The sequence below is a fragment of the Sinohyriopsis cumingii genome, chromosome 4 (genome assembly GCF_028554795.1).
Source record: "Sinohyriopsis cumingii isolate HCF-2022 chromosome 4, ASM2855479v2, whole genome shotgun sequence".
NCBI classification, from domain to species: domain Eukaryota; kingdom Metazoa; phylum Mollusca; class Bivalvia; order Unionida; family Unionidae; genus Sinohyriopsis; species Sinohyriopsis cumingii.
Window position 1 is genome coordinate 15,282,281 of NC_142964.1, and position 22,247 is coordinate 15,304,527.

The 22,247-nt window shown below is 36.3% G+C and overlaps 1 protein-coding gene across 7 annotated transcripts in view; it reads right to left on the reverse strand.

Moving 5' to 3' along the window:
* Window positions 1-22,247, reverse strand: part of LOC149800657 (E3 SUMO-protein ligase PIAS2-like) — a 102,329-nt gene that overhangs the window by 38,513 nt on the left and 41,569 nt on the right. For 6 of the 7 annotated variants that reach the window (XM_089954692.1, XM_089954691.1, XM_089954690.1 and 3 more), the window contains 3 exons: window positions 19,241-19,401; window positions 17,956-18,092; window positions 12,067-12,244 (listed from right to left, as the gene is read on the reverse strand). In XM_089954692.1, coding sequence (XP_089810818.1) covers window positions 12,067-12,244; window positions 17,956-18,092; window positions 19,241-19,401 — 476 coding nt within the window. The remainder of the gene's footprint in view (window positions 1-12,066; window positions 12,245-17,955; window positions 18,093-19,240; window positions 19,402-22,247) is intronic. The other variant, XM_089954693.1, reaches the window with a different exon arrangement.

The following is a 22,247-nucleotide window of genomic DNA, read 5'->3' on the forward strand; positions in this document are numbered from 1 at the left end:
CAAGTAAGTTATTACTAAGTTTTCCACATGGCTGAAAGGATGCATGCACCATGCTGCAAGTCGCATGCTAAAGCAGCTCAGCAGCTGAGGTATCCAGGGGTTATGTTGCTGGCGCTGGCATGCCAGTATCAATGCTGCATAATATTTGTATGTCAGCATTCAGCTGCTTCAGCATGCAACTGCTATTCATTGATTAGCAGCGTTGCAGGACTGGCTAAAGAACAGATTAACTATAGTGAGTCATTGTTTCATAATAATTGTAAATTTCGCTATCTAATTTGCATAGCTATCTGCTAATTTGGATGCTGGAAGTTCAACAATCACACGAGGCCTCACTGGCTGGTTGGCTGCTGAGATTGGGATGAGTGTATGAAGGGTACTGATAATTTGTTGTGTGCAGGCAATCAGCAGTAATTTACAGCAAGTGTGTTAAAAAGTATTTACTTTTAAAATATATTGTCTTTCAATTCCTTAATTTCCACTATTTAATTCTGATTTAAAATTCAAACCATGTCAAGATGAATGCTTTGAATGGATTTATACTTTGGAAATTTGTTTAGATCGGCACCAATTATTTCTGCTGATACTGATTGTTCTAATAATCAGCCCTATCATGAGTATGGCCGATTAATTGGTACAGCTTTATTGCCTGTTATTATTACAATGATTTCATTATCCATGGAGCTAGTCCCCATTTTAAAGGTGATTCCCTCTCCAATTAGTTACTGTAAAAACTTAAAAAGACCTGATAATGTTTCCTACCTTAAATATTTTCAGCATGTCTTTTATGTTTTCTAATTTCATGGTGTTTGTTTATTTAATCAAATCATTATACATGTTTTTTATGTTATAGGTGTTATCTAATGTTGTATTAATAATAATGATAATAATGATGACTTTGTATAGTGCCTAATCTTTAGAAGATCTAAGCGCTTTACAACATTTGACAACACCTATAAGATAAAAAACATATAATGATATGATTACAAAAACAAACACCATGAAATGAAAAAACATTTTAAAAAACATGCTGAGAATATTTAAGGTAGGAAACATTATTAGGTCTTTAAGTTTGTTCTTGCAGTCGAAATAAGTGAGTTTTGAGAGCACTCTTGAATGGGATCACTGTGTCTTTGTGTCTAAGTTCAGTGGGCAATTCATTCCACGTTGCTGAGCACTGGTATGCAAAAGAAGGCTCTCCAAATGACTTTGTTTTCACATTGGGAATAATGAGTATACGATTGTCAGAAGAGGAGCGTTAAGTATCTTGCTGGTGTGTACACATGGGTGAGGTCAGATAAGTATGTTGGACTAGAGTCCAACAGTGAAGCGTAGCACAGAGAACAAATTTTGTGTTTGATTCTGGATCGAATGGAGAGCCAGTATAGGGTACAGAGCAGCGGGGAGGTGTGCTCTGATCGTGGTACTCTTAAGTATGATCCAAGCAGCCGTGTTTTTGACTTTTTGAAGTTTCTGGAGCAGATATTGAGATGAACCAGACAGAATTGAGTTACAATAGTCTAGTCTTGAAAGTAATAATGAACACACAAGTGTTTTAGTGGCATCAACTGAAAGATATTTGCGAATTGAGCTGATGCGTCTCAGCTCAAGATATGCAGCCTTGCATATGTTCATGACATGTTGGTGCAATGTTTGAGTACTGTCCAGAGTAACACCTAGGTTTCGTACTGATTGTGTGAATTTAATGTTGGTGTTGCTGATACTTATTGTTTGAGGTAAAGGATGTGAATGAGAAAGTCTTTGTGTTGTGATCAGAATGGCCTCACTTTTATCATCATTCATCTGCAGCTTGTTACATGTCATCCACGATTTCACATCAGAAATGCACCTCTCTACACCTTGGATGGTAGCATCAACTTCAGTTGGGTGGCTAGATTTGTATATTTGGGTGTCATCAGCGTACAATTGGTGAGACACTGGATGATGATCTATGACACCTGAGAGTGACTAAGTGTACAGAATGAAGAGAACAGGTCCAATAACAGACCCCTGTCGAACACCACAACATAGATCAACTGGGCTGGAGTGTATTCCATTTGCAGATACAATTTGTGTCCTGTTGACCAATTAGGACTTGAACCACAGTAAGGCTGTATCATGAATGCCAAATACATGCTGGAGATGGTGAAGTAATATATCATGGTCTATTGTGTCAAATGCTGCAGACAAATCAAGGAGGGTGAGGACTGTAATCTTTCCGCTATCCAACGCAGAGAGAATGTCATTAACTACTTTCAGAAGAGTAGTTTCAGTACTGTGGCAAGGGCAATATGCAGATTGTACATTGCTAAAAAGACTGTTTGAATTCAGATGAGATACAAGCTGGGATAGAACAACCTTTTCTAAGATTTTTGATATGAATGGGAGATTAGAAACTGGGCGGTAGTTCTTTAAATCGTTATGGTCTAGTGTTGGTTTCTTCAGCAAAGGCTTTACAATGGCAGTTTTGAAAAATGATGGGAATTCCCTGGATGAGAGGTATTAATAACATCAGTTAATGAAGGCAATACTGGATCTAAGCACTCAAGCAGCAGTGATGTTGGAATTGGATCAAGTTCACATGACTTTGGTGCACTCTTCATCACGATTGTACGTACGAAATCCATAGAGACAGGTTCAAATGCTGCTAATGGCTGCCGCTCAAATTCTGTATCCCAACTGTATTCATGGAAGAAATCTGCAAACATGTCCCTATTGTCAACTGGAGAGAAGGTAGTTGGAAGTTGTGTAGATTTGTTCCTTGACATCAGCTTGTTAGTAATCCTGAAGAGCTCTTTGCAGCTGGAACTTTCCAGGATCTTAGTAGTATAGTGGGCTGATTTCGCTGCATGGACTACATTTGTGACATTCTTCTTAGCGGCTTCATAGATTTGCTTATGAATAGCATGTCTGGTGAAAAGCCAAAGCTTCTCAGCTTTACGGTGGTCTCTTTTAGCAGTGCGAAGCTGGTCCCTAACACTGCTATACCATGGAGAACACTTTTTAATTGATACTCTGCACTTGGTAGCTGGGGCATGTTTGTCAAGCAATGAACGCAGGCAGTTATCAAGTTGTTCTGCGGTAGGAGGTAAGCAAATTGTTAGGTTAGCTTGGATGTCGTGCATTAGCTTGGTTCTCTATTTATCATACAGAGATTTCTCTTAGTAGCAGATAAAGGTGGCGGGTTAGGGACTGATACATCAAGATGGCATATAATGCAGAGGTGACCTGATCAAGGTCATGGGATACCAGGGAGGACCGTATAATGTTATCATCAGGTCTATGAAGAATCCAGTCTAAAATGTGACCATGTTTATGGGTGGGTTGGTTAACTGATTGTTTGAGGTTGAAAACATTAATGGAATCTACGAGTTTTGATGTATTTGGGTTTCCGGGACAGCCAAAGTGAAAGCTGAAATCTCCAAGAATAATCAGGTTGCCACCTATCGAATTTCCATAGTCCAGGAGATTTAAAAACTGCTCCAAAAAGAGAGAGAGTCAGCCAGCTTGTTTTTTCTACTAGGAGGAGGTCGGTATAGGCAGAAAAAATGGACTGACCTTTGCTCCAGTGTGAGTGTGGTTAAGATGTTTTATCATGGAGTTCTTTGTATTGACAGAAATTCCACCTCCGCGAGAATTACGGGGGAACGACTTGATGGAGTAACCAGTGGGTGTTAGATCCACACACTTGGGCTCATCGCCTGATGTTTTTAGCCATGTTTCTGTCACGAAAAAGATGTCAATATTCTGGTCGTTGATAAAATTAACTATTTCTGTGTGCTTTTCCGGTGGTCCTACTGAATGGGCATTGAATAATGCAATATGCAGAGGTATCTCTTGGATAGTTGACATAAAGGTTGACAAATTAATTGGGATTTGAATTAGGTTATCTAAATTAATGGTCAAACTTTTATTAAAATTGTTGAGCCGAAACAAGGGAGATAACTGGAATTCTTCTTCCTGTTCTACGCCGGCCAGCTTTGAAATGTTTCTTTTTCTGCTTCTGTTTACATTTAGGTAAGGATGAATGTAGTCCTAGTTCCTTTAGTCTAGAGCGCAATGTAGTGTGGAGAGCCAAGGAGTTATCATTTAAAGCAATTAATGAGGGTCCATCGTAGCATAAACGGGTTGACTGGCGAGTATCACGTGATGGCAGTTTGTTCAAAAACAGTGGAGCAAGACTGCTGAGAAAAAGTCTAATTGTTCTCATTTCCAAAACAAGGAGATGAAGAAACACATACGAATTTAACAGCCAATACATAATGGACGCAATAAAGTAGATGAAAACAGGCAACAAGCACAAATATCGTGAAAACGGCACTAAAAAACGGAACAGCAGCTTCAAGCTGGTTAAGCGATAGCGGCCATCTTGTTTTCACTTGTAAAGCACTTAGAGCTTCTAAAGATTACAAAGTCCTTATTATTATTATTATTATTTGACAAAAAACACTGTCCCAGACATGCCCTAGTCACTTTCATTATCCTATTTTCTTATTTCCAGGTGACAGTGACCTGTTTCTGACCCTGGGAGAAGTAACCATACGATGATTTTCAAGCTGGCCATTGCAGTGATCAATAAGTCCTTCAACAAAACATCATACTGATTGGACTATTCATTCAGGGGCAGCATTTTTTCCAGTGGTACATACCATGGTACCTTTTCTCTTTACAGGTACTTCCTTAGTTTCCATCTGTTAGGAATGTACAGAAATTTTAAAGTAATCTTTTTACGATTACAATACTATTAACATCTTTTTGGTTACATGACAAACGAATTCCAAAAGTTTGTATCTCTCACAAATTAATTTTGGATATTACAATATATTTATGATCCTTTAATGACACGTTTGAAACGTGTCAAGCATGCCAAATAGGATTAAAAGATGAAACTAATGTATTTTATTTCAGTTATTTACATGCATGTTAATTTGTTAAGAATGTATTCTTTTGCAAGACTGCAATTAATCCAAAGTTTTTTTTTTTTGCAGCTGTCCTGTTTGAATTATATTGTAATTTCTCAAGTACATTAAATATTCTCTCATTTGTTGTGTCAATATGTTAAATTTAATCATCCTCGCTGATAAATACCTGCCTGGCCTTCACATCCCACTCAAGGTTTTCCTGCCTATAATATCAACAGTGACTAACAAATTATAGGCGTTGGTGTCAACGCTTGCTATTTTTATCAACATGCTCTCTAATGTCAGCACAATTTCTTTTCTGGGGTCACCTGCATCTCTGGAATCCCACTTTAACTCAAATGGCCTGGGATTATGAACAGTGTGCGTGTGTGTGTGATGTGGATTTTAATGTAGCTTTAACAATTTTTCAGTCATATTGCTATGATGTCTGCAGTGTGGCAGTTTATAGTGATCTCTAGCACTGGGGCATCATGCTGCAGACATGTCACATGATACTGACACCAGGCCGACAAGTCCTAACACTAACCTCTTAATGCTGAGCGCCTAGCAAGGGAACTATTATTACCATTTTTGTAAGTCTTTGGTATGACGCGGCCAGGGATCGAACCCACGACCTCCAGCATCCAAGGTGGACACTAACCAGTAGGCCATCAGAGCAGTTAGGGGCAACAAGTAACCTGGTAAACTGCCTCAGATGGGTGAAATCTGATGATGATGCACTGATGCAAACAGGAGATTTTACTGTTTCCAAAACCTGTAATCAAATGTTGATATCAGAATTGATGTGCTGTCTAGCCTCTGGTAATATTTATCGCAGGCAAGGAAATGGAGTCCCTCGAAAGGGGCAGAATCTCGACTGGCCAAAATGAATTTATGGGAATCCAAGACAAGATCACCTCTTTTTAACTGCCAAGTGCAGAAACCATTTCTGTTTTTCCAAAGAGATTCTTTAAATTTCGGACCATCATGAGCTTGTGGATAAGACTATCCATTAAGAATCAGACATAACAAGAGTTACAATATGGACACACTGAATGTCAGAATGTTATCATTTAGAACCAGCTAGACATGAAAATAATTCTGGAACAAACTCCACATTGATAACAATTTTCCATTCAGGAGGTGTAGCGACAAGATTTTCAAGATGCCTACTATGGCAGCCATATTAGCATCATTTTCTTTCAACTCCAACAAGACATAAAAAGTATTCTGGTGAAATATTGGTCAATACAATATTCTGTTTAGAAGAGGTGGGGGGGGGGGGACAAAATTTTTAAGATGGATGTCAGATCAGCATTGTTTTCTTTTAAGAATAACTAGATAGCATTAAGTGAAAACCCAATCTTACATGACAATTTGTTCAGGAGTATTGAGAAGAAGATTTAAGTTTGCTGCTGTAGTAGCCATATTTGATGTTCCATGTGGCGCTATTTTCCAATAGGACTAACTAGACCTTAGGATGACAGAATATGCAAAGTTTCAAGGCAGTCTTCATTAGCACGAGTAGTGATAATAAACTTGCACCAATAGACGAGTGGATGGATGGATGGACAAGAGGTCATGCCATAGCTCCTCTGGTTTATGACCAGTAAAATAAAATGAAATAACAATTTACAGTCATCACAAATTTTAAACAGTATTGCAACTGTTTCTGAAAGTTGTTTTCCAATCAGACGAACAAGTCATAAAGGGACAAGTCCTAATTAAAACGGACTATATACAAATGATATTACTGAGGGAGGGAGGATTACGTTACAGTAAATCACATCTTAAATGACTACGGCTGAAAATACACGTCTCGAGAAACTACATTCTCAAGGAAATATTTACTGATGATACAGTGTTATGACCAGTCACAAGAAATTGCTTGTTTTGACAGACCATAACCTTTTTCAGCAGTGGTCTTTCAAGACAGGTTGTATTGTGGCAACACTGCACTATTTTGCCTGTGACAACATGCCATTAAAAGTTCACCTAAATACTGTTCATACGCTATTGCAGCTGATGTTATTCTGCATTAATGAATTCCCTTCCCAAAGTGTAAATTTTGCAAACCCCACCCAATTAATATTCATACAAATCCTGCAGCTGTGAAAGCTTCCAAAGAAATAGTTACAACTTATCGTTTAGCTATAAAATTAATAGCTCCTTAAAATAAATATCTGACAAACGTTTGACATAGAAATCATGTCAGTTAATCAAAATTTATGTCATCTACATCAATATGTGCAGTGTGCCCTTAGGTAAACAACCCTCATTGTCTTTTACTTCTAGTTACTGTGGATAAACAAAAAACTAACCCATGAGTATTATCAACAAGTTTTAATGACATGATGAAATATATATATATATTTACATCAATTTTCATGTAACTTTATTAACTATCATCTCTTGTTAGTGACTGTCAACAATCTCAGTGTGCATCACCGTATAATCAATACATATTATCACCATATCAATGAACTTTTCAATCACATGATTTCTTTTTTGTCCACCATATAATGTAATATGTACAACAAAATATGCATTTTCATCAACTTGATGAATTACAGCATTAACTTTTACACACTGAAAAAATAATGTGGTCAAAATGGTGATAAATGAAAAAAAAAAAATTGTGAACAAATGAGGGATGAACTTCCCTAAGAGCACAAAGCACATAAAAAATAAATACAAAATTGTGAATACCATGCAATGCCACTCATTAATCATTCAAATTCAACATAAAAACTCAGATAAGAACAAAATTTTGTGAGTTCTGTAAATATTTACATTTGTCATTGCAATACAAGTTCACATGTTTCATTCAGCAAAGAAAAAGCATTATTTCCCCTTTCAATGTTTCTGACACAATGCAACTCAATGCATTCTAATTAATATAAAAAAAACGAGATAAGTGCAAACATTTTTTGGACTTTAACAAGTCCTGAAACAACATTTTGAAAACAAATTACAATGCCATTCTAATTGGTGATTTTTATATTTAAAGGAAGAGCATAAATAATTGAAGAGCTGTATGCATTAAAAAAAAAGTCTAAGATGCCTATTTACAAAACAACTGGTAATGAGTTTCCTTCTTTGGTGAAACATCTTAACCCTTAAAACAAACAAAAACTTTGCTTTCTATCACCAATTTTCATGGCACACATGCATAAAATGCATCTTGTAAATGCAGCTATAATATTTTCCCCAAACCTAGATGTCATTAAGTGTAATGGGGGAATGTACATATGGTGCAAAAATATATTCTGAATTTGTCAGCTAAAATTACTCTGCCTGATTCCCTGATGAACTATAGATCCAAAACACACACAATAAACATCACAAATGCAGATGATCTAATTTCATTTGGACATTCTGATTACAAAATTATACTGCCCATTTCTGGGTTGTAAGAATTGTAGACTTTTTGGAAATTAAAATAGCCTTCAAATGCTAATCTATATCATTTCTAAGGACAACATCTAAGGTGCCTGCACATACAAGTGATTTCAGTTACACCATTTCCCTGGCTAACATCTAAGGTGCCTGCACATACAAGTGATTTTAGTTACACCATTTCCCTGGCTAACATCTAAGGTACCTGCACAAACAAGTGATTTCAGTTACACCATTTCCATGGCTAACATCTAAGGTGCCTGCACATACAAGTGATTTCAGTTACACCATTTCCGTGGCTAACATCTAAGGTGCCTGCACATACAAGTGATTTCAGTCACACCATTTCCCTGGCTAACATCTAAGGTACCTGCACATTCCAAGTGATTTCAGTTACACCAATTTCCCTGGCTAAGGTGTCTGCACATACAAGTGACTTAAGTTACAGAGTTTCCCTGGCCAATATTGAGCATCCCCAATTGAAATGACTCATACTTCATTCACAAATACAGACCTCCACAAGTATGTGACTTGATTTACTTCATTCACTGGCAAGATGTAGTCTGCCCACTTAAAAATAAGCCACATTCTGACAGATGGAGACCTCTACATACAAATGACTTATTTAAATCATTTTCCAGGGCAAGATCTAGCATGTCTGTTTGCTGTGCCATCTTTTTGAATTAAATTACAAGACATTTTGCATTTTATTAAACAACTGTTCAAATAATCTAACTCTAATAAGGGTCCTTACATAAGAGAGAAAGAAGTTATTATTAAACAAATTTCACAAATCAACTACAAAAAGGAATAAATAGCATATGCCTCTTAGCTTTGTACTGTAAGAAACTACAACTGAATACTTTCAAAATGTTCAAGTTCCTGAGAGATATTTATTAACTGTGTTGACTAGGAGCTGATGTGAGTAAAATGCTGGATGAAAGTTCAAATATCTACATAAATTATGTACATGTTCACAGTAAAATTTAAATAGACATTAACTTTGCTTCTACTTACTTTATTATCTACAAGTGTACATTTCAAAATGAAGGCAATACTGGTTCACTATATTATGTAACATAGTCTGAGTGATAAATTAAAACCTATTTGTTTATTTTGCTTTGTCATCACTCTTTCTCCGAGTCTGCAATACCAACCTAGCTTGGATTTTATTGATGGTTTTCTCAAAACAAACAAATTACAGTGCAATTCTCCACACAACTGTTGCTTGTACTATAAATACAAATGGTTTAAGAAAGTAATGCAACTAGCACATGATACACCTTTCAGACATTTTCCCTACTAACGACTTTGACCTCTGCACCAGGGATTTGACTACTGTATGATAAGATGAGGGTAAAGTTTTGTCATAATATCTTAAAAATTACCCATGGTTGTGACCTTGACCTCAAGGGACCAGGGTATGACTTAATACCCAGCACAATGTCAAGTCCAAATATATACATATCTTCAGTGGATCAACAGTACATTGATTGAGATCAGTGATTTATATTTTCTCTTGCTGTGACAATCTTTATGCAGTAGGCATGTCTATAATATATTACACAGGGTCCAAAAATAATATATAAATAGTTGAAGTTCCATTAAAATATCTACAATCACCAAAGAGTTGTTGGCTGGACAAGGATACAAATCAAAGAATGCATTAACCCTTGCCATAACAACAAACGTAAAGCAAGGGTTGTGGCCATGGCACACACAACACAGACCAGTCATGATATATGCCAGGGTGAAGTTTAAGGGAAATCTATCATGCGACTACCAAGTTATGGACTTGACAAGCAAATGCTATCAGATGGATGAACAGAAAACATTACAACACAATAATACCACCAAAAGATGCGTATAAAAATGAGGTCTTGAACTTGCAAGAATAAATCCTGAATAATGCAGCTTCTGACATGCATACAAAACTGAAATTAATTTTAATATGAAATAAAAATCAACGATTTTGATCACTATCCTTCTCTAAGGAATCGGTTGTAATCAAACGCAATCACAGCCCTTAAATAGAGGTAAAAACCGCACTTAATCTCAGTCCAAACACATTTTTCTGCATGGTTTTGGGTGGTAACTTCTTTGTAATCTGATTTTTCTTAAAGTGCCAGGGACCAAGTTTGCTCATGAAGACTGTCATCAACTTGTCAAAATGGTTCCATTTTAATACAACATACAATTATGTCACTAACATGAAAAAATGTTGCAAATAAACCATGCTAAACAACTACATCATGGTAAATTAATATGAAGTTGTCCTTTCCTACCAAATTACTATAATAAGACTGCACAAGAACATTACCTTGCAAAGGAAGTGCAAGGGGATGCCTTATCCACTTTTATCACATGCTGTTTGTTAACAAATGCTAACATGTGACGCTTTATTCAAAATCAGACAAATCACAAACAACTTTTCCCTCTTAGAAATAGTTACATATTGTTAATTGTTTATTGAATGCTATTACCAAAAAAAAAATACCTGAGCTGTATGCAGTAGACTAAAAGGAGTTACAATACGAAATATGGAGAAAGTGAAAAAGTGAAGAGTTACCAAGACCAATGCAATGGATGAATAATTACCAAATAATACAGAAAAGCAGACGAGTTTGAAGACAAATTATGGTCAATTTAAATGAATTTATTCAAATTACATTGGTATTTGCCATGGTCATGTATTTTCTGTGAAAAATGCGATTGTCTAAAACCGTGTTCTGATCAGTGATGCAAATTCATGTTCTATTAAAATGGTATCTTAATGTGTCACTGACAGTAAAGGCTGTGAATAAAATCTGTTGCTGGTACACTTCTGTCAAATTACAAATAAAAAAGAAGTAGCCAAAATAAAGGTGCAAAAACGTATTTGAACTGAGTTTAGCTTTGCAACTTTTTACTATCTCAAAGACAACTGTCTTTTATAAAATTCAAGTTAATGTTATCGCTTACATCTAGAAAATTTATAAGCTAACTGTTTATATTCATACTTTATCAATGCTTTGATTATGTAATTTTGGTTACAAGTTTTGAAGAGGTATCAATTAAAGCTACACAATGTATCACTGTGGGATGAAAAGACACCAAACCAATGGCAATTAATCTTAGCCCCATTCAGTTTAACACCTTAAAGTCTTCCTTTCTTCCAACTAAAGGACAAACTTAACACTACTTATACATAATAACAGTGGAATGAAGATTTTCAGTTGAACAATTTTACAGTTTATCACATAACAAATATCAAACCACAGATGATTAGGGCTTTTCTGTTTTCACCTTTAGTCATCTGTATGGATCCCAAACCAAACCTTGCAAAAATTCTTCTATCTCCCGATCCACATCAACAGTCATTGGCCCTATGGGACTGAAATTTGCCTGAGGTAATGGAAGGGGAACAGAACCAGGAATGGAAGGGAAAGGAGGGGCTGGGAGGTATGGAGATGGGGAGTGGCCAGAGGAAGAAGTGGCTGAGATGGAGGGAGTTAACGAAAAAGGTGAGGTCAAAGGTGAACGATAGGGAGAATGAGGTGAAGCCAAAGGTGAATGCATGGCATTTGGTCCATGAGGGGAGATGGGGGACAGCTGATGTGGGGATTGAGAACGGGATGGCACTGAATAACCTATGGTTCGAGATGAGCTGGAAGATCGAGAGGAGGAGGAGGACGAGGAGGAGGAAGAGGATGTGGATGATGGTGAGAAGGAGAAGGAAGAGTGATGAGATGAGACACGAGTTGGAGATTCAAACGAGGACACTGACGAGACAGACTGAGGTCCAGCTGGAGAGTCTATGCTGATCACCGAAGGACTCACACACCCATTACTAATTGGTCGACTGGAGCTTGGTGCTTCATCCTCCTCTTCATCAGAACTGACAGTAAGATCTATCACTTCCATTTTAGGTTTCTTATTTGGAGAACCTGAGCAGTCCACAACATCTGAAAGAAGCAAGAGACTGGATGTTTAATTACTCACAGGCATAGTCAAATAAATATCAGTAATCTCTTCTGTTAAGAAATTTACTATATACTATAGTTACCTTACAATCTGCATCTTACCTAGAAGTAATTGTTGAATATAATGTTTTGAAATAGAGTACATGCATGTTACTAAGCTACTGCAGATGTTGTTAAAAACCATGTCTCAGCTTGAGGAATGATCCCAATTTAAACTCCCTTTTTACGACTTTCAACAAAATTTAACACAAAACCTTCATACAATAAGATTCAAGTAGGCCTGAGATTGCTCACGTAGCTGTCATCTGCCTAACAGCCAAAGGAAAAAGCAGTTTGCAAAGAAATATGGGTCAATAGGTCGCTTTCTGTATAAATTACTTCCAGTGATGTTGATTGCAACATTAATCTTCATCAGCATTTGTCAGCACATCAGCATCATGTGTACAAATTTGAAAGACATTCAAATTGGACTGTTTTCTGTTGACTTTGGTCAAATTCTGCTGAGCAGTTTTTGAGAAGTTATTGCAAAAGATTTCCAAGTTTTAGCAACAGGAGCCATGGTGTATAATCCTGTGTATAAACTAAAATGGCTTTCATGCCAGGGTGCTTTCTGTGCAACTGAGCCAAATTCAGTTGAGATTTTTCAGATGTTTAAAACATTTTATATTTTTTATTAACAGCAGCCACAGGAATCGATTGGTGTCACATATTTTATTGTCATCAGTTGTTAATGGCACCGAGGTGTGTGCACCATTAAAGGCATGTAATTGTAGTACAGGCTAGGAAGGGTATATGTGCATTGTGATTAGGCAAGAATTATTTAGGAAAGATGTATTATCATTACCAAATGTACCACAAGATCATAGTATCTTATTTAAATAGATAAGAGAGAGCTACACTCCCTACCCCTGCTGAACGTGATTTGAAGAAGCCTGAAGTGAAATTGGATGGTAGAAGGTGCTGACAGAAGAAAGGCCTAATAATTCTTAGGCCCTGGATCTTTCTTTATAGGGGGCGCTCACCAGTTAATATGTACTTTTAAGATAGTGACTATGTAAGGTGAAGTAGTTCGCATTTAAAACATGCACAATGGAGAGAATGTTGGCATACCGATATGCTACATTAATGTAATGTGGATGATATTTCTTTGGATATTGTACTTTTGGAAATTTTACATGATTTAAGCACACTAACTAAAATGACTGCTCCCTTGTGTTAAAAAATCAGCCTGAATTAGCCTAAAGTACACTATACATAGCAGCTATTAAAATAGGAAAAATGAATTTTGCCAGACTAGACAATACCAGCTTCTGAAAGTACAATGGATGAATTACCAAATATATAAAATGTAAAAAAAGTTATCGGCTCTTTTTATACAATTTATCTCTGAAGTTCAGGAAGTGAAAATGACCAAGTAGAGCTAGCACTTTTTTTGAAAGGTGCACATCTGAAGTAAGGCCAAGCTGTATACTCTATAACCCATAGTACACCCATCAATCATACACCAAAATAAAGGGAATTAAAGGTTCTTTGAATTTTACCTAAGATATACAAGGTCTTTTTTAAATAGCCAGTATAACCAGTGAGAAAAGCCAGGGAAAATCTTTTTCTTTAAAATCCTAACCCTATGCAAAATACGAAACTGTAGAGCGCCACCATAAAAAATACAGAGCATCTAATCCATCCTGACCATGGGATCTGCTTGAATGGCGGTTGATCTCTTTTGGTCAGGAGCACTACAGTTGCAGAAATCCTGTCTGGAGCCATAGAAGTGGCATGTGGAGGTGGGCAGAATTCCAGCAGTAACTCATGTAAAACTTCAACTGATACTTGGAACACATAATTTTCTCTAGCCATTGCTGAGTTGATATGGGCTGTTCCATTTAAACATACATGGTACCCAGTGAAGGCAGATTCTCAAAAATATATGCCAGGGTACTTTGATTTCACAGAGATCATATTAAATGAGATAAAATTCTAAATTTCATCTAATGGTGAGTACCCCTCATTAAAAGTGCCTTCCCCGGGTCCCAGGTATATTTTACTGGAACAGCCCTATGCAAAGGCTGGTCATGTGAGCTCGGATCCTTGACGTCAGACAAATGTGGTGATGCAAAGCATTCTGTGACAAGTGCAACGGAAAATGTCAAAGCAGTTTAGTAAATTAGGCAAGGAATTCATCCATGCAGGGACAAGGTTACCTCCAGGTATTCATAAAGAGCATCTTCCACTGTACTATATAGGTATCAGGCGTACAGGACTGGACTATCAATGAAGCTGGTGATAGGTCAATTCCACATCATTGTAAAACGGCATCATGAATCCAGAATTGCCAAGCATGGTCATAATCACTGCCAACACAACGTGCCTGGGACAGAAACAGAGTTGTTTTGGCCATCACATGACACCTCGTGTTGAACTGAGAAGCTGAACTGAGTATACTGGAAAACAGTCCTGGAAATGGTGATTGGTAAGGTTGCACTGGTACTGGTGTCGAGCTTATCCGAGGCCAGTCAGAGTCATTAACTTTGTTATTACTATTGGATATCTCATTTAAGATCAATGTAGCTAGTCCCGCTCTTAATTGGAGATACCCATATCAATTAAAAATAAGAGATGTCTGGTGCCTGGTGAGGTATGGGAATGGATTCTGGTACGAGTTATCCCAGGAAATATCACCACAACAAGTACTGGGAAATTCCATATCTGGCCCAGCTGGACTTCTGTACCATGTCTGTACTGTTCCCAAAGGTTGTGCCATAAGTTACAGGTCATTCTGTGTAAATGGTGGAGTTGTTGTTCCCAAAGTCTGTAAAACCGGCACCAGGCAAATCTTCTTCTTAATCAGCAATCTTATAACCTTCAGAAACTCTGTCAAGAGAAACTTGTCAGTGACAGTGCTAACAGTATCTGACACACTAATTAGCCTTCCACTGAAAGCCCCATATCAATGAACTTTTCCATCTAAGAGTAGCAATAACAATATTTTCATGATGGCTGCCACAGTGGCCATGCTGGATATCAGACTGGCACTATTTTCATTCAGTACTAGACATCATAAGAAGTCTTCTGTTGAAAAGATATCAAGTCTTTCAGTGCAAACCCTATGTTAATATGGTGATCCATGCAGACAGAATAGTGATTTTTCAAGATGGCCACTGTGATGGCTGCATTGATACATGCCATCCCTGTGAGAGATTTAAGTGTAATTATTGCTATTATACGTGGCAAAAAAGCAGTTTGGGCATAAAATGTGTATGCGTGTGTGATTTGGATTTTTAATGTAACTTTAAAAAAATTTCAGTCATATAGATACGATGTCTGCAGTGTGGCAGTTTTAGAGTGATGTCTAGCAATGAGGCTTTGTGCTGCAGACAAGCAGCATCATGTCCCACCCAGCCACATTATCCTGACACCAGGCCGACCAGTCCTAACACTGACCTCTTACTGATGAGCACCATATTCTTTTTATTAACATTTTCTTTAACAAAATGAATATGTCTAATAATCACAATGAGCCAAATGTCATAAGACATTAGCTTCGGGAAAGAAACTCAAGCACTTGTTCAAACATTTAGCACTCGTGGGCTACCATTACTCATCAACTAAATTGTAGAAACAGGTGTAAGTATAGTACAAATAATACAATTAGACTGTAATACTCAATCAGAACACAGCTTGTAATAAACAGGTGTAAGTATAGTACAAATAATACAATTAGACTGTAATACTCAATCAGAACACAGCTTGTAATAAACAGGTGTAAGTATAGTACAAATAATACAATTAGACTGTAATACTCAATCAGAATACAGCTTGTAACAAACAGGTGTAAGTATAGTACAAATAATACAATTAGACTGTAATACTCAATCAGAATACAGCTTGTAACAAACAGGTGTAAGTATAGTACAAATAATACAATTAGACTGTAATACTCAATCAGAATACAGCTTGTAACAAACAGGTGTAAGTATAGTACAAATAATACAATTAGACTGTAATACTCAATCAGAACACAGCTTGTAATAAACAGGTGTAAGTATAGTACAAATAATACAATTAGACTGTAATACTCAATCAGAACACAGCTTGTAATAAACAGGTGTAAGTATAGTACAAATAATACAATTAGACTGTAATACTCAATCAGAACACAGCTTGTAATAAACAGGTGTAAGTATAGTACAAATAATACAATTAGACTGTAATACTCAATCAGAATACAGCTTGTAACAAACAGGTGTAAGTATAGTACAAATAATACAATTAGACTGTAATACTCAATCAGAATACAGCTTGTAACAAACAGGTGTAAGTATAGTACAAATAATACAATTAGACTGTAATACTCAATCAGAATACAGCTTGTAACAAACAGGTGTAAGTATAGTACAAATAATACAATTAGACTGTAATACTCAATCAGAACACAGCTTGTAACAAACAGGTGCAAGTATAGTACAAATAATACAATTAGACTGTAATACTCAATCAGAACACAGCTTGTAATAAACAGGTGTAAGTATAGTACAAATAATACAATTAGACTGTAATACTCAATCAGAATACAGCTTGTAATAAACAGGTGTAAGTATAGTACAAATAATACAATTAGACTGTAATACTCAATCAGAATACAGCTTGTAACAAACAGGTGTTAGTATAGTACAAATAATACAATTAGACTGTAATACTCAATCAGAACACAGCTTGTAACAAACAGGTGTAAGTATAGTACAAATAATACAATTAGACTGTAATACTCAATCAGAACACAGCTTGTAACAAACAGGTGTAAGTATAGTACAAATAATACAATTAGACTGTAATACTCAATCAGAATACAGCTTGTAATAAACAGGTGTAAGTATAGTACAAATAATACAATTAGACTGTAATACTCAATCAGAATACAGCTTGTAACAAACAGGTGCAAGTATAGTACAAATAATACAATTAGACTGTAATACTCAATCAGAATACAGCTTGTAATAAACAGGTGCAAGTATAGTACAAATAATACAATTAGACTGTAATACTCAATCAGAATACAGCTTGTAACAAACAGGTGTAAGTATAGTACAAATAATACAATTAGACTGTAATACTCAATCAGAATACAGCTTGTAATAAACAGGTATCAGGTATGTGCAGCCTATGGCCTGCAGGTCAGATCCAGTCCAAAACCCGGTTTTATCCACTTACTTACATAGTTTGGTGTGGTTTTAAAAATGACTTACCTGGAAAAACTTACAAACACCTGATCTACAAAATCACAACAAGTAATTTCTACATTTCTTTGAATTAAAGTACACAAGTGATGAAAATTTGTACTATTTTTGTGTGTGCGACTATGCCAGCTTTGTGTGACCTTCTTCGTCTTAGCAGGATTTTCACAACTGCACATCCTAGAGAGAAGCCAGAAACCCCACATTAATACGACTTTCTTCAGAAGTAGCAATAAGATTTTCAAAACAGCCACTGTGGCAGTGATGTTGGCTGTCTGAGCTACATCATTTGAATTTGCGATCCTTGAGATGAATGTGTGTCAAGTTTCAAGACATTCCTCCAAGCAATGTAGCACAAACAGCAATTTAAAAAAAACAAAAAACGTTTTTGTTACAGGTCGTCCCATACGATTTTCTAGTTTTAGAGCAAAAAACCAACAAAATATTGGCTGCACATCATACCTGCTGCTGCTGCTGATCGAGATGGACTAGATATGAGGTGACTTTCCTTGCTCTGACGCAGAGGACTCCAACTGCCATCATCTGTAAACTGAATTTCATTGGCCTCTGTTTCCTGCCGACAGATCTCCACAAATAAACTGCAAGGAAAATTTACCTTATGAAAAGAATCCATAACAACTGCATCTAAACTTAAAATAATAATTGACACCGTCAATTCATTTTCATGCAAATTATACCAAATTTTACAGATTATACCTTATACAGGGTTCCTGCCACAAATTTTAAAGATGATTCCAGACCCTAAAAATAACAATTTTCAGACCCAACAATGTGACAAGTTATTGACCAAGGTGGAAGAGGCTTTCATCACAAACATTGAAATAATGGATATATAGGAACCTCATCTTCATCTTGATGAAGCTTCAAATGTGCTTCAACAATTTCACGTGGCTTTTAACAAACGAGAGCCCCATGTTGTAAATATTAAATTCTTTCCTACATAACGAACATGAAGTTTTAGTCTTAATCCTGAAAGGCCTTATCCAGGCTTTAAAGCATCAGTTTCTTCCCACAAAGGGTCATAAACATAATGTCCAGGCATTTCTTTAAATAATAATATATATAATTTTCAACGTGTTGGCATGGAATCTCCAGAGCATTTATCAACTGTTGTATTACCCATTTATCTCTGCATCCGTTGGAACAAGGTAATACTGTCAACATAAACGGACATGGCAATAAGTGGGGGTGGGGAATCAAATTTTTTGCATACAAGTGAAATCTTATGAGGTGACCAGTTGTCAATAAGTAGGATTTACAGAGAGAAAATAAATATTGGAAATTTTGGTTAAATGAAGACATAACTAGTCAGAAATACACTGTATACTGACAACTTACATCTGTGTAGTACAATCCATAATGCGTTAAGTACTGCATATGTATATGAAATATTCAAGAATTCGAGTATATTTCACAGTTAGGAAAAAAATCAAACAAATTTTAGTCATTTAATCTACATCCAACTGTCAATAAACATGCGTCACTAAACAATTCACTATTCTTGCAACAAACATGTGGCTGTATAGTTGTTATTGACATGTTACATGTACATGTACTTATACTGACCTAGATTCTGGTCTGCTGAGGCTACCAAGGGGATAAAGCTATTCAGAGGGAAATCAAAACATGTCAACAAAATAAAAATGTTCACGAAAAACATCTTTGCGAAATGACCTATCTTCAATTAATATGATGGCCAGATAGGTGCAAAACTTGAAGTCTTTACCCATCAATAACGAGTTTATGGAATGGTGCAGGCCTATCACAGACTGGACACATCCATGTTGGTTTCTTCTCATTCATCATAAGAAACGTCATAGCATCAAATGTTTGCAGGTGTGAGCAGGTGCCAGCTCGACATGGAATCTGTATCCTCATTTTACCCAGCTGGAAAGGAAAAGTTAATTATTACAGAATGTGTTAAATATGTATATTCTCACTGCAGCAAAAGAATATGAAACCAAAAGATGTATTTGTAAATACCTGTGGTCATCAAAAGACATTTCTTGTTCAAAATCATTTTATGTATGTACACATGCAGATGCAAAAAAAGAGTTTTCTGTTATGCATGCAAAATGAAGTGGACACTGAAGATGCAATGTTCACATTTTACCAAGAGGCGACAACAGAGCCGAGTTCACCTTGCTGTCATCTAACAAAAGCAACTTGCAAGAAATCTGGGATAATGTGATGTCATGTATCTCAACATATGGAGTCTCTCTTTTAGTTGTGTTCAGTTAATATTTGAGCGGATTTATTCATTTAAATTATTCAATGGAATTACAAAGTACTCATTAATACTTTTGGGCTAAATCACTGTTTTGGAGAATTCACTGAGACATTTTTGATTATATCATTGTGACAAATCAAGACTTAGCACATCAACACTAATCCAGGCTACTGACACACCAGCACATTTAAATTATAATTAATTTGGAACACCACTGGAATTCATTTGGAATATTCTATACATTTCGACTTATGATATAACTTTTAGGACTACCTGGGATTTATTCTACAATACTGTAAATTCTTTTAAAGTTTTCACTTTATAATCTAGGAAAATAAATTATTTGTTTAATTTGACTAGACTTGATGTTTTTTTTGCCCTATTCTGTTTCTTAGTTTAAGACCACAGACTATGAAACAGTGATGTTTTCTGAGATTAAATTTTTTTTTTTTTTTTTTAACAAGGACCACCATGTTGGATGGCAGATCTGTATCATTTGCAAAATCTGGAAAGGGAGGCCTTATTCCAGGATGCTTTCTGAGAAATTTAATCAACTTCTTTTCATTTGTTTTTAAGAAGTGATTTAAATGGGTTTTTTTCCTTCCTTAGTTGAGCAAAAATCGCATTACTGAAGAATGGATGAGCATCATTTGAGCGTAACTGAATGGCCTTATGCCAGGCATTGTCAAAAACCACAAGTGACCGTGTTTGGAGGAGAAAATCGGATCAGCTCACGTAATGATGAGAAAAGTTTACTTCAGCACAGTAATGAATGGACTCCTTAGCTCCCAGCCCATTGTATAATGCTGGCTGGAGACAATCTTTTAATCCAAAGGCTACAGACACATGTCCTGGGCAAGGAGGCAGAATGTGTGTGTGTGTGATTTAGATTTTAAATATAACTTTAACAATTTTTTCAGTCATATTGCTACGATGTCTGCAGTGTGGCAGTTTATAGTGATGTCTAGCACTAGGGCATCATGCCTCAGATATACAGCATCATGTCCCACCTAGTAACATTATCCTGACACCAGACTGTCCAGTCCTAAGACTAACCTCTTACTGCTGAATGCCAAGCAAGGCTGTTGCTAGTACCATTTTCATAAGTCTTTAGTACAACTTGGCTGGGGTTCGAAGCCACAACTTCCCGCATCCGAGGCAGACACTCTAACCACTAGCATTCCCAAAAAGGCAGTCAACTATTGCCTTTTCAAACTTCTTCCAACAACTGACCTAGCTGATGGAAGGTTTGCAGACCCTAATGGAGGCAAAGGAACCATTGCCACCAGAGCTTTAGTGAACGCATCCCCATGCCCCTAATGGGAGGTGAAGAGTAATGGGCCTGATCCCATTAATGTCAAGATTTTCTCTCTTGTCACAAATGTGCATTTTAAAAAAAATCTACAACATCAACAAGTCAATGAAATAATACACTGTACATCAACAAAAGTGACTACTTTTCAATCAACAAGTACCTGTGTTTGGAAGAGAAAATCTGACCGACTTATACAATTATGATGTTGGTCGTGCTCATTCAATCTTCCAAGAAAAGTTTACTCCACCTCAGTGATTGGTTAAGCAAGTTTATGCATACTCATGAGGAAATTTAATTGTAGGGAACAAAGGGTGAAAACTGAGAAGCAGATTTTTGCCTGTGGCTTGCAACAATATATGCCAGGAAACCTTCTATCAAATTTTGTTAAATTCTCTGAGTGCTTTTTGAAATGATGTTGAAAGATTTTCTTATTGTAGTAATGGCAGCCATATGTGACTGGCATCATTTGTCAGGATCCTTTATCAAAATCTGCTAAGTGTCTTTTATGTTGTCTTAAGGTTTGTCTATTTATTATTAATATTTTATTGTTGATCAACATATTTTATACAAATCTAAAAGGTCTTCATTTAAAGATTCTTATCATCAAATTCAGTCAAGTTCTGTTCAGCCTTACTTGAAAAGAAGTTGCTAAATGTGTTTTTCTCTTTCTTCTTCAATTTTTTTAATAGTGGGGATATCTGAAGGCAGACCATAATCACTTGTACAAACTGTGAAAGTTCATCATCCAAGGATGTATTTAGTAAACATTTATCAAATTACTACTGTTTGAGAAGTGGAAAACAGCAATTGTTGACGGATGACTTGCAACACAGGATATACATGGCACTATTCTTTAAACTCACTTGGCCTTATGGTTAGTGAACTAAACCTTGTGACATTTTTATTGCAATCAGGAAGTTATAATTAAAAAAACAAAACAGCAAGGGTTCTGAGGAATGCCATTATAACATAACTTGCCAGAAAAGAAACTGTAGCACATCAGATTACATTAGGCATTTAACAATAATAAACATGCCAAACAAGAAATCCTAGTACATCTGGGTACATACATTAGGCATTTATCAGTAATAAAGTTGCCAAACAAGAAATCCTAGTGTATCTGGGTACAAACATTAGGCATTTATCAATAATAAGCTGCCAAACATGAATCATAGTACATCAGAAGAC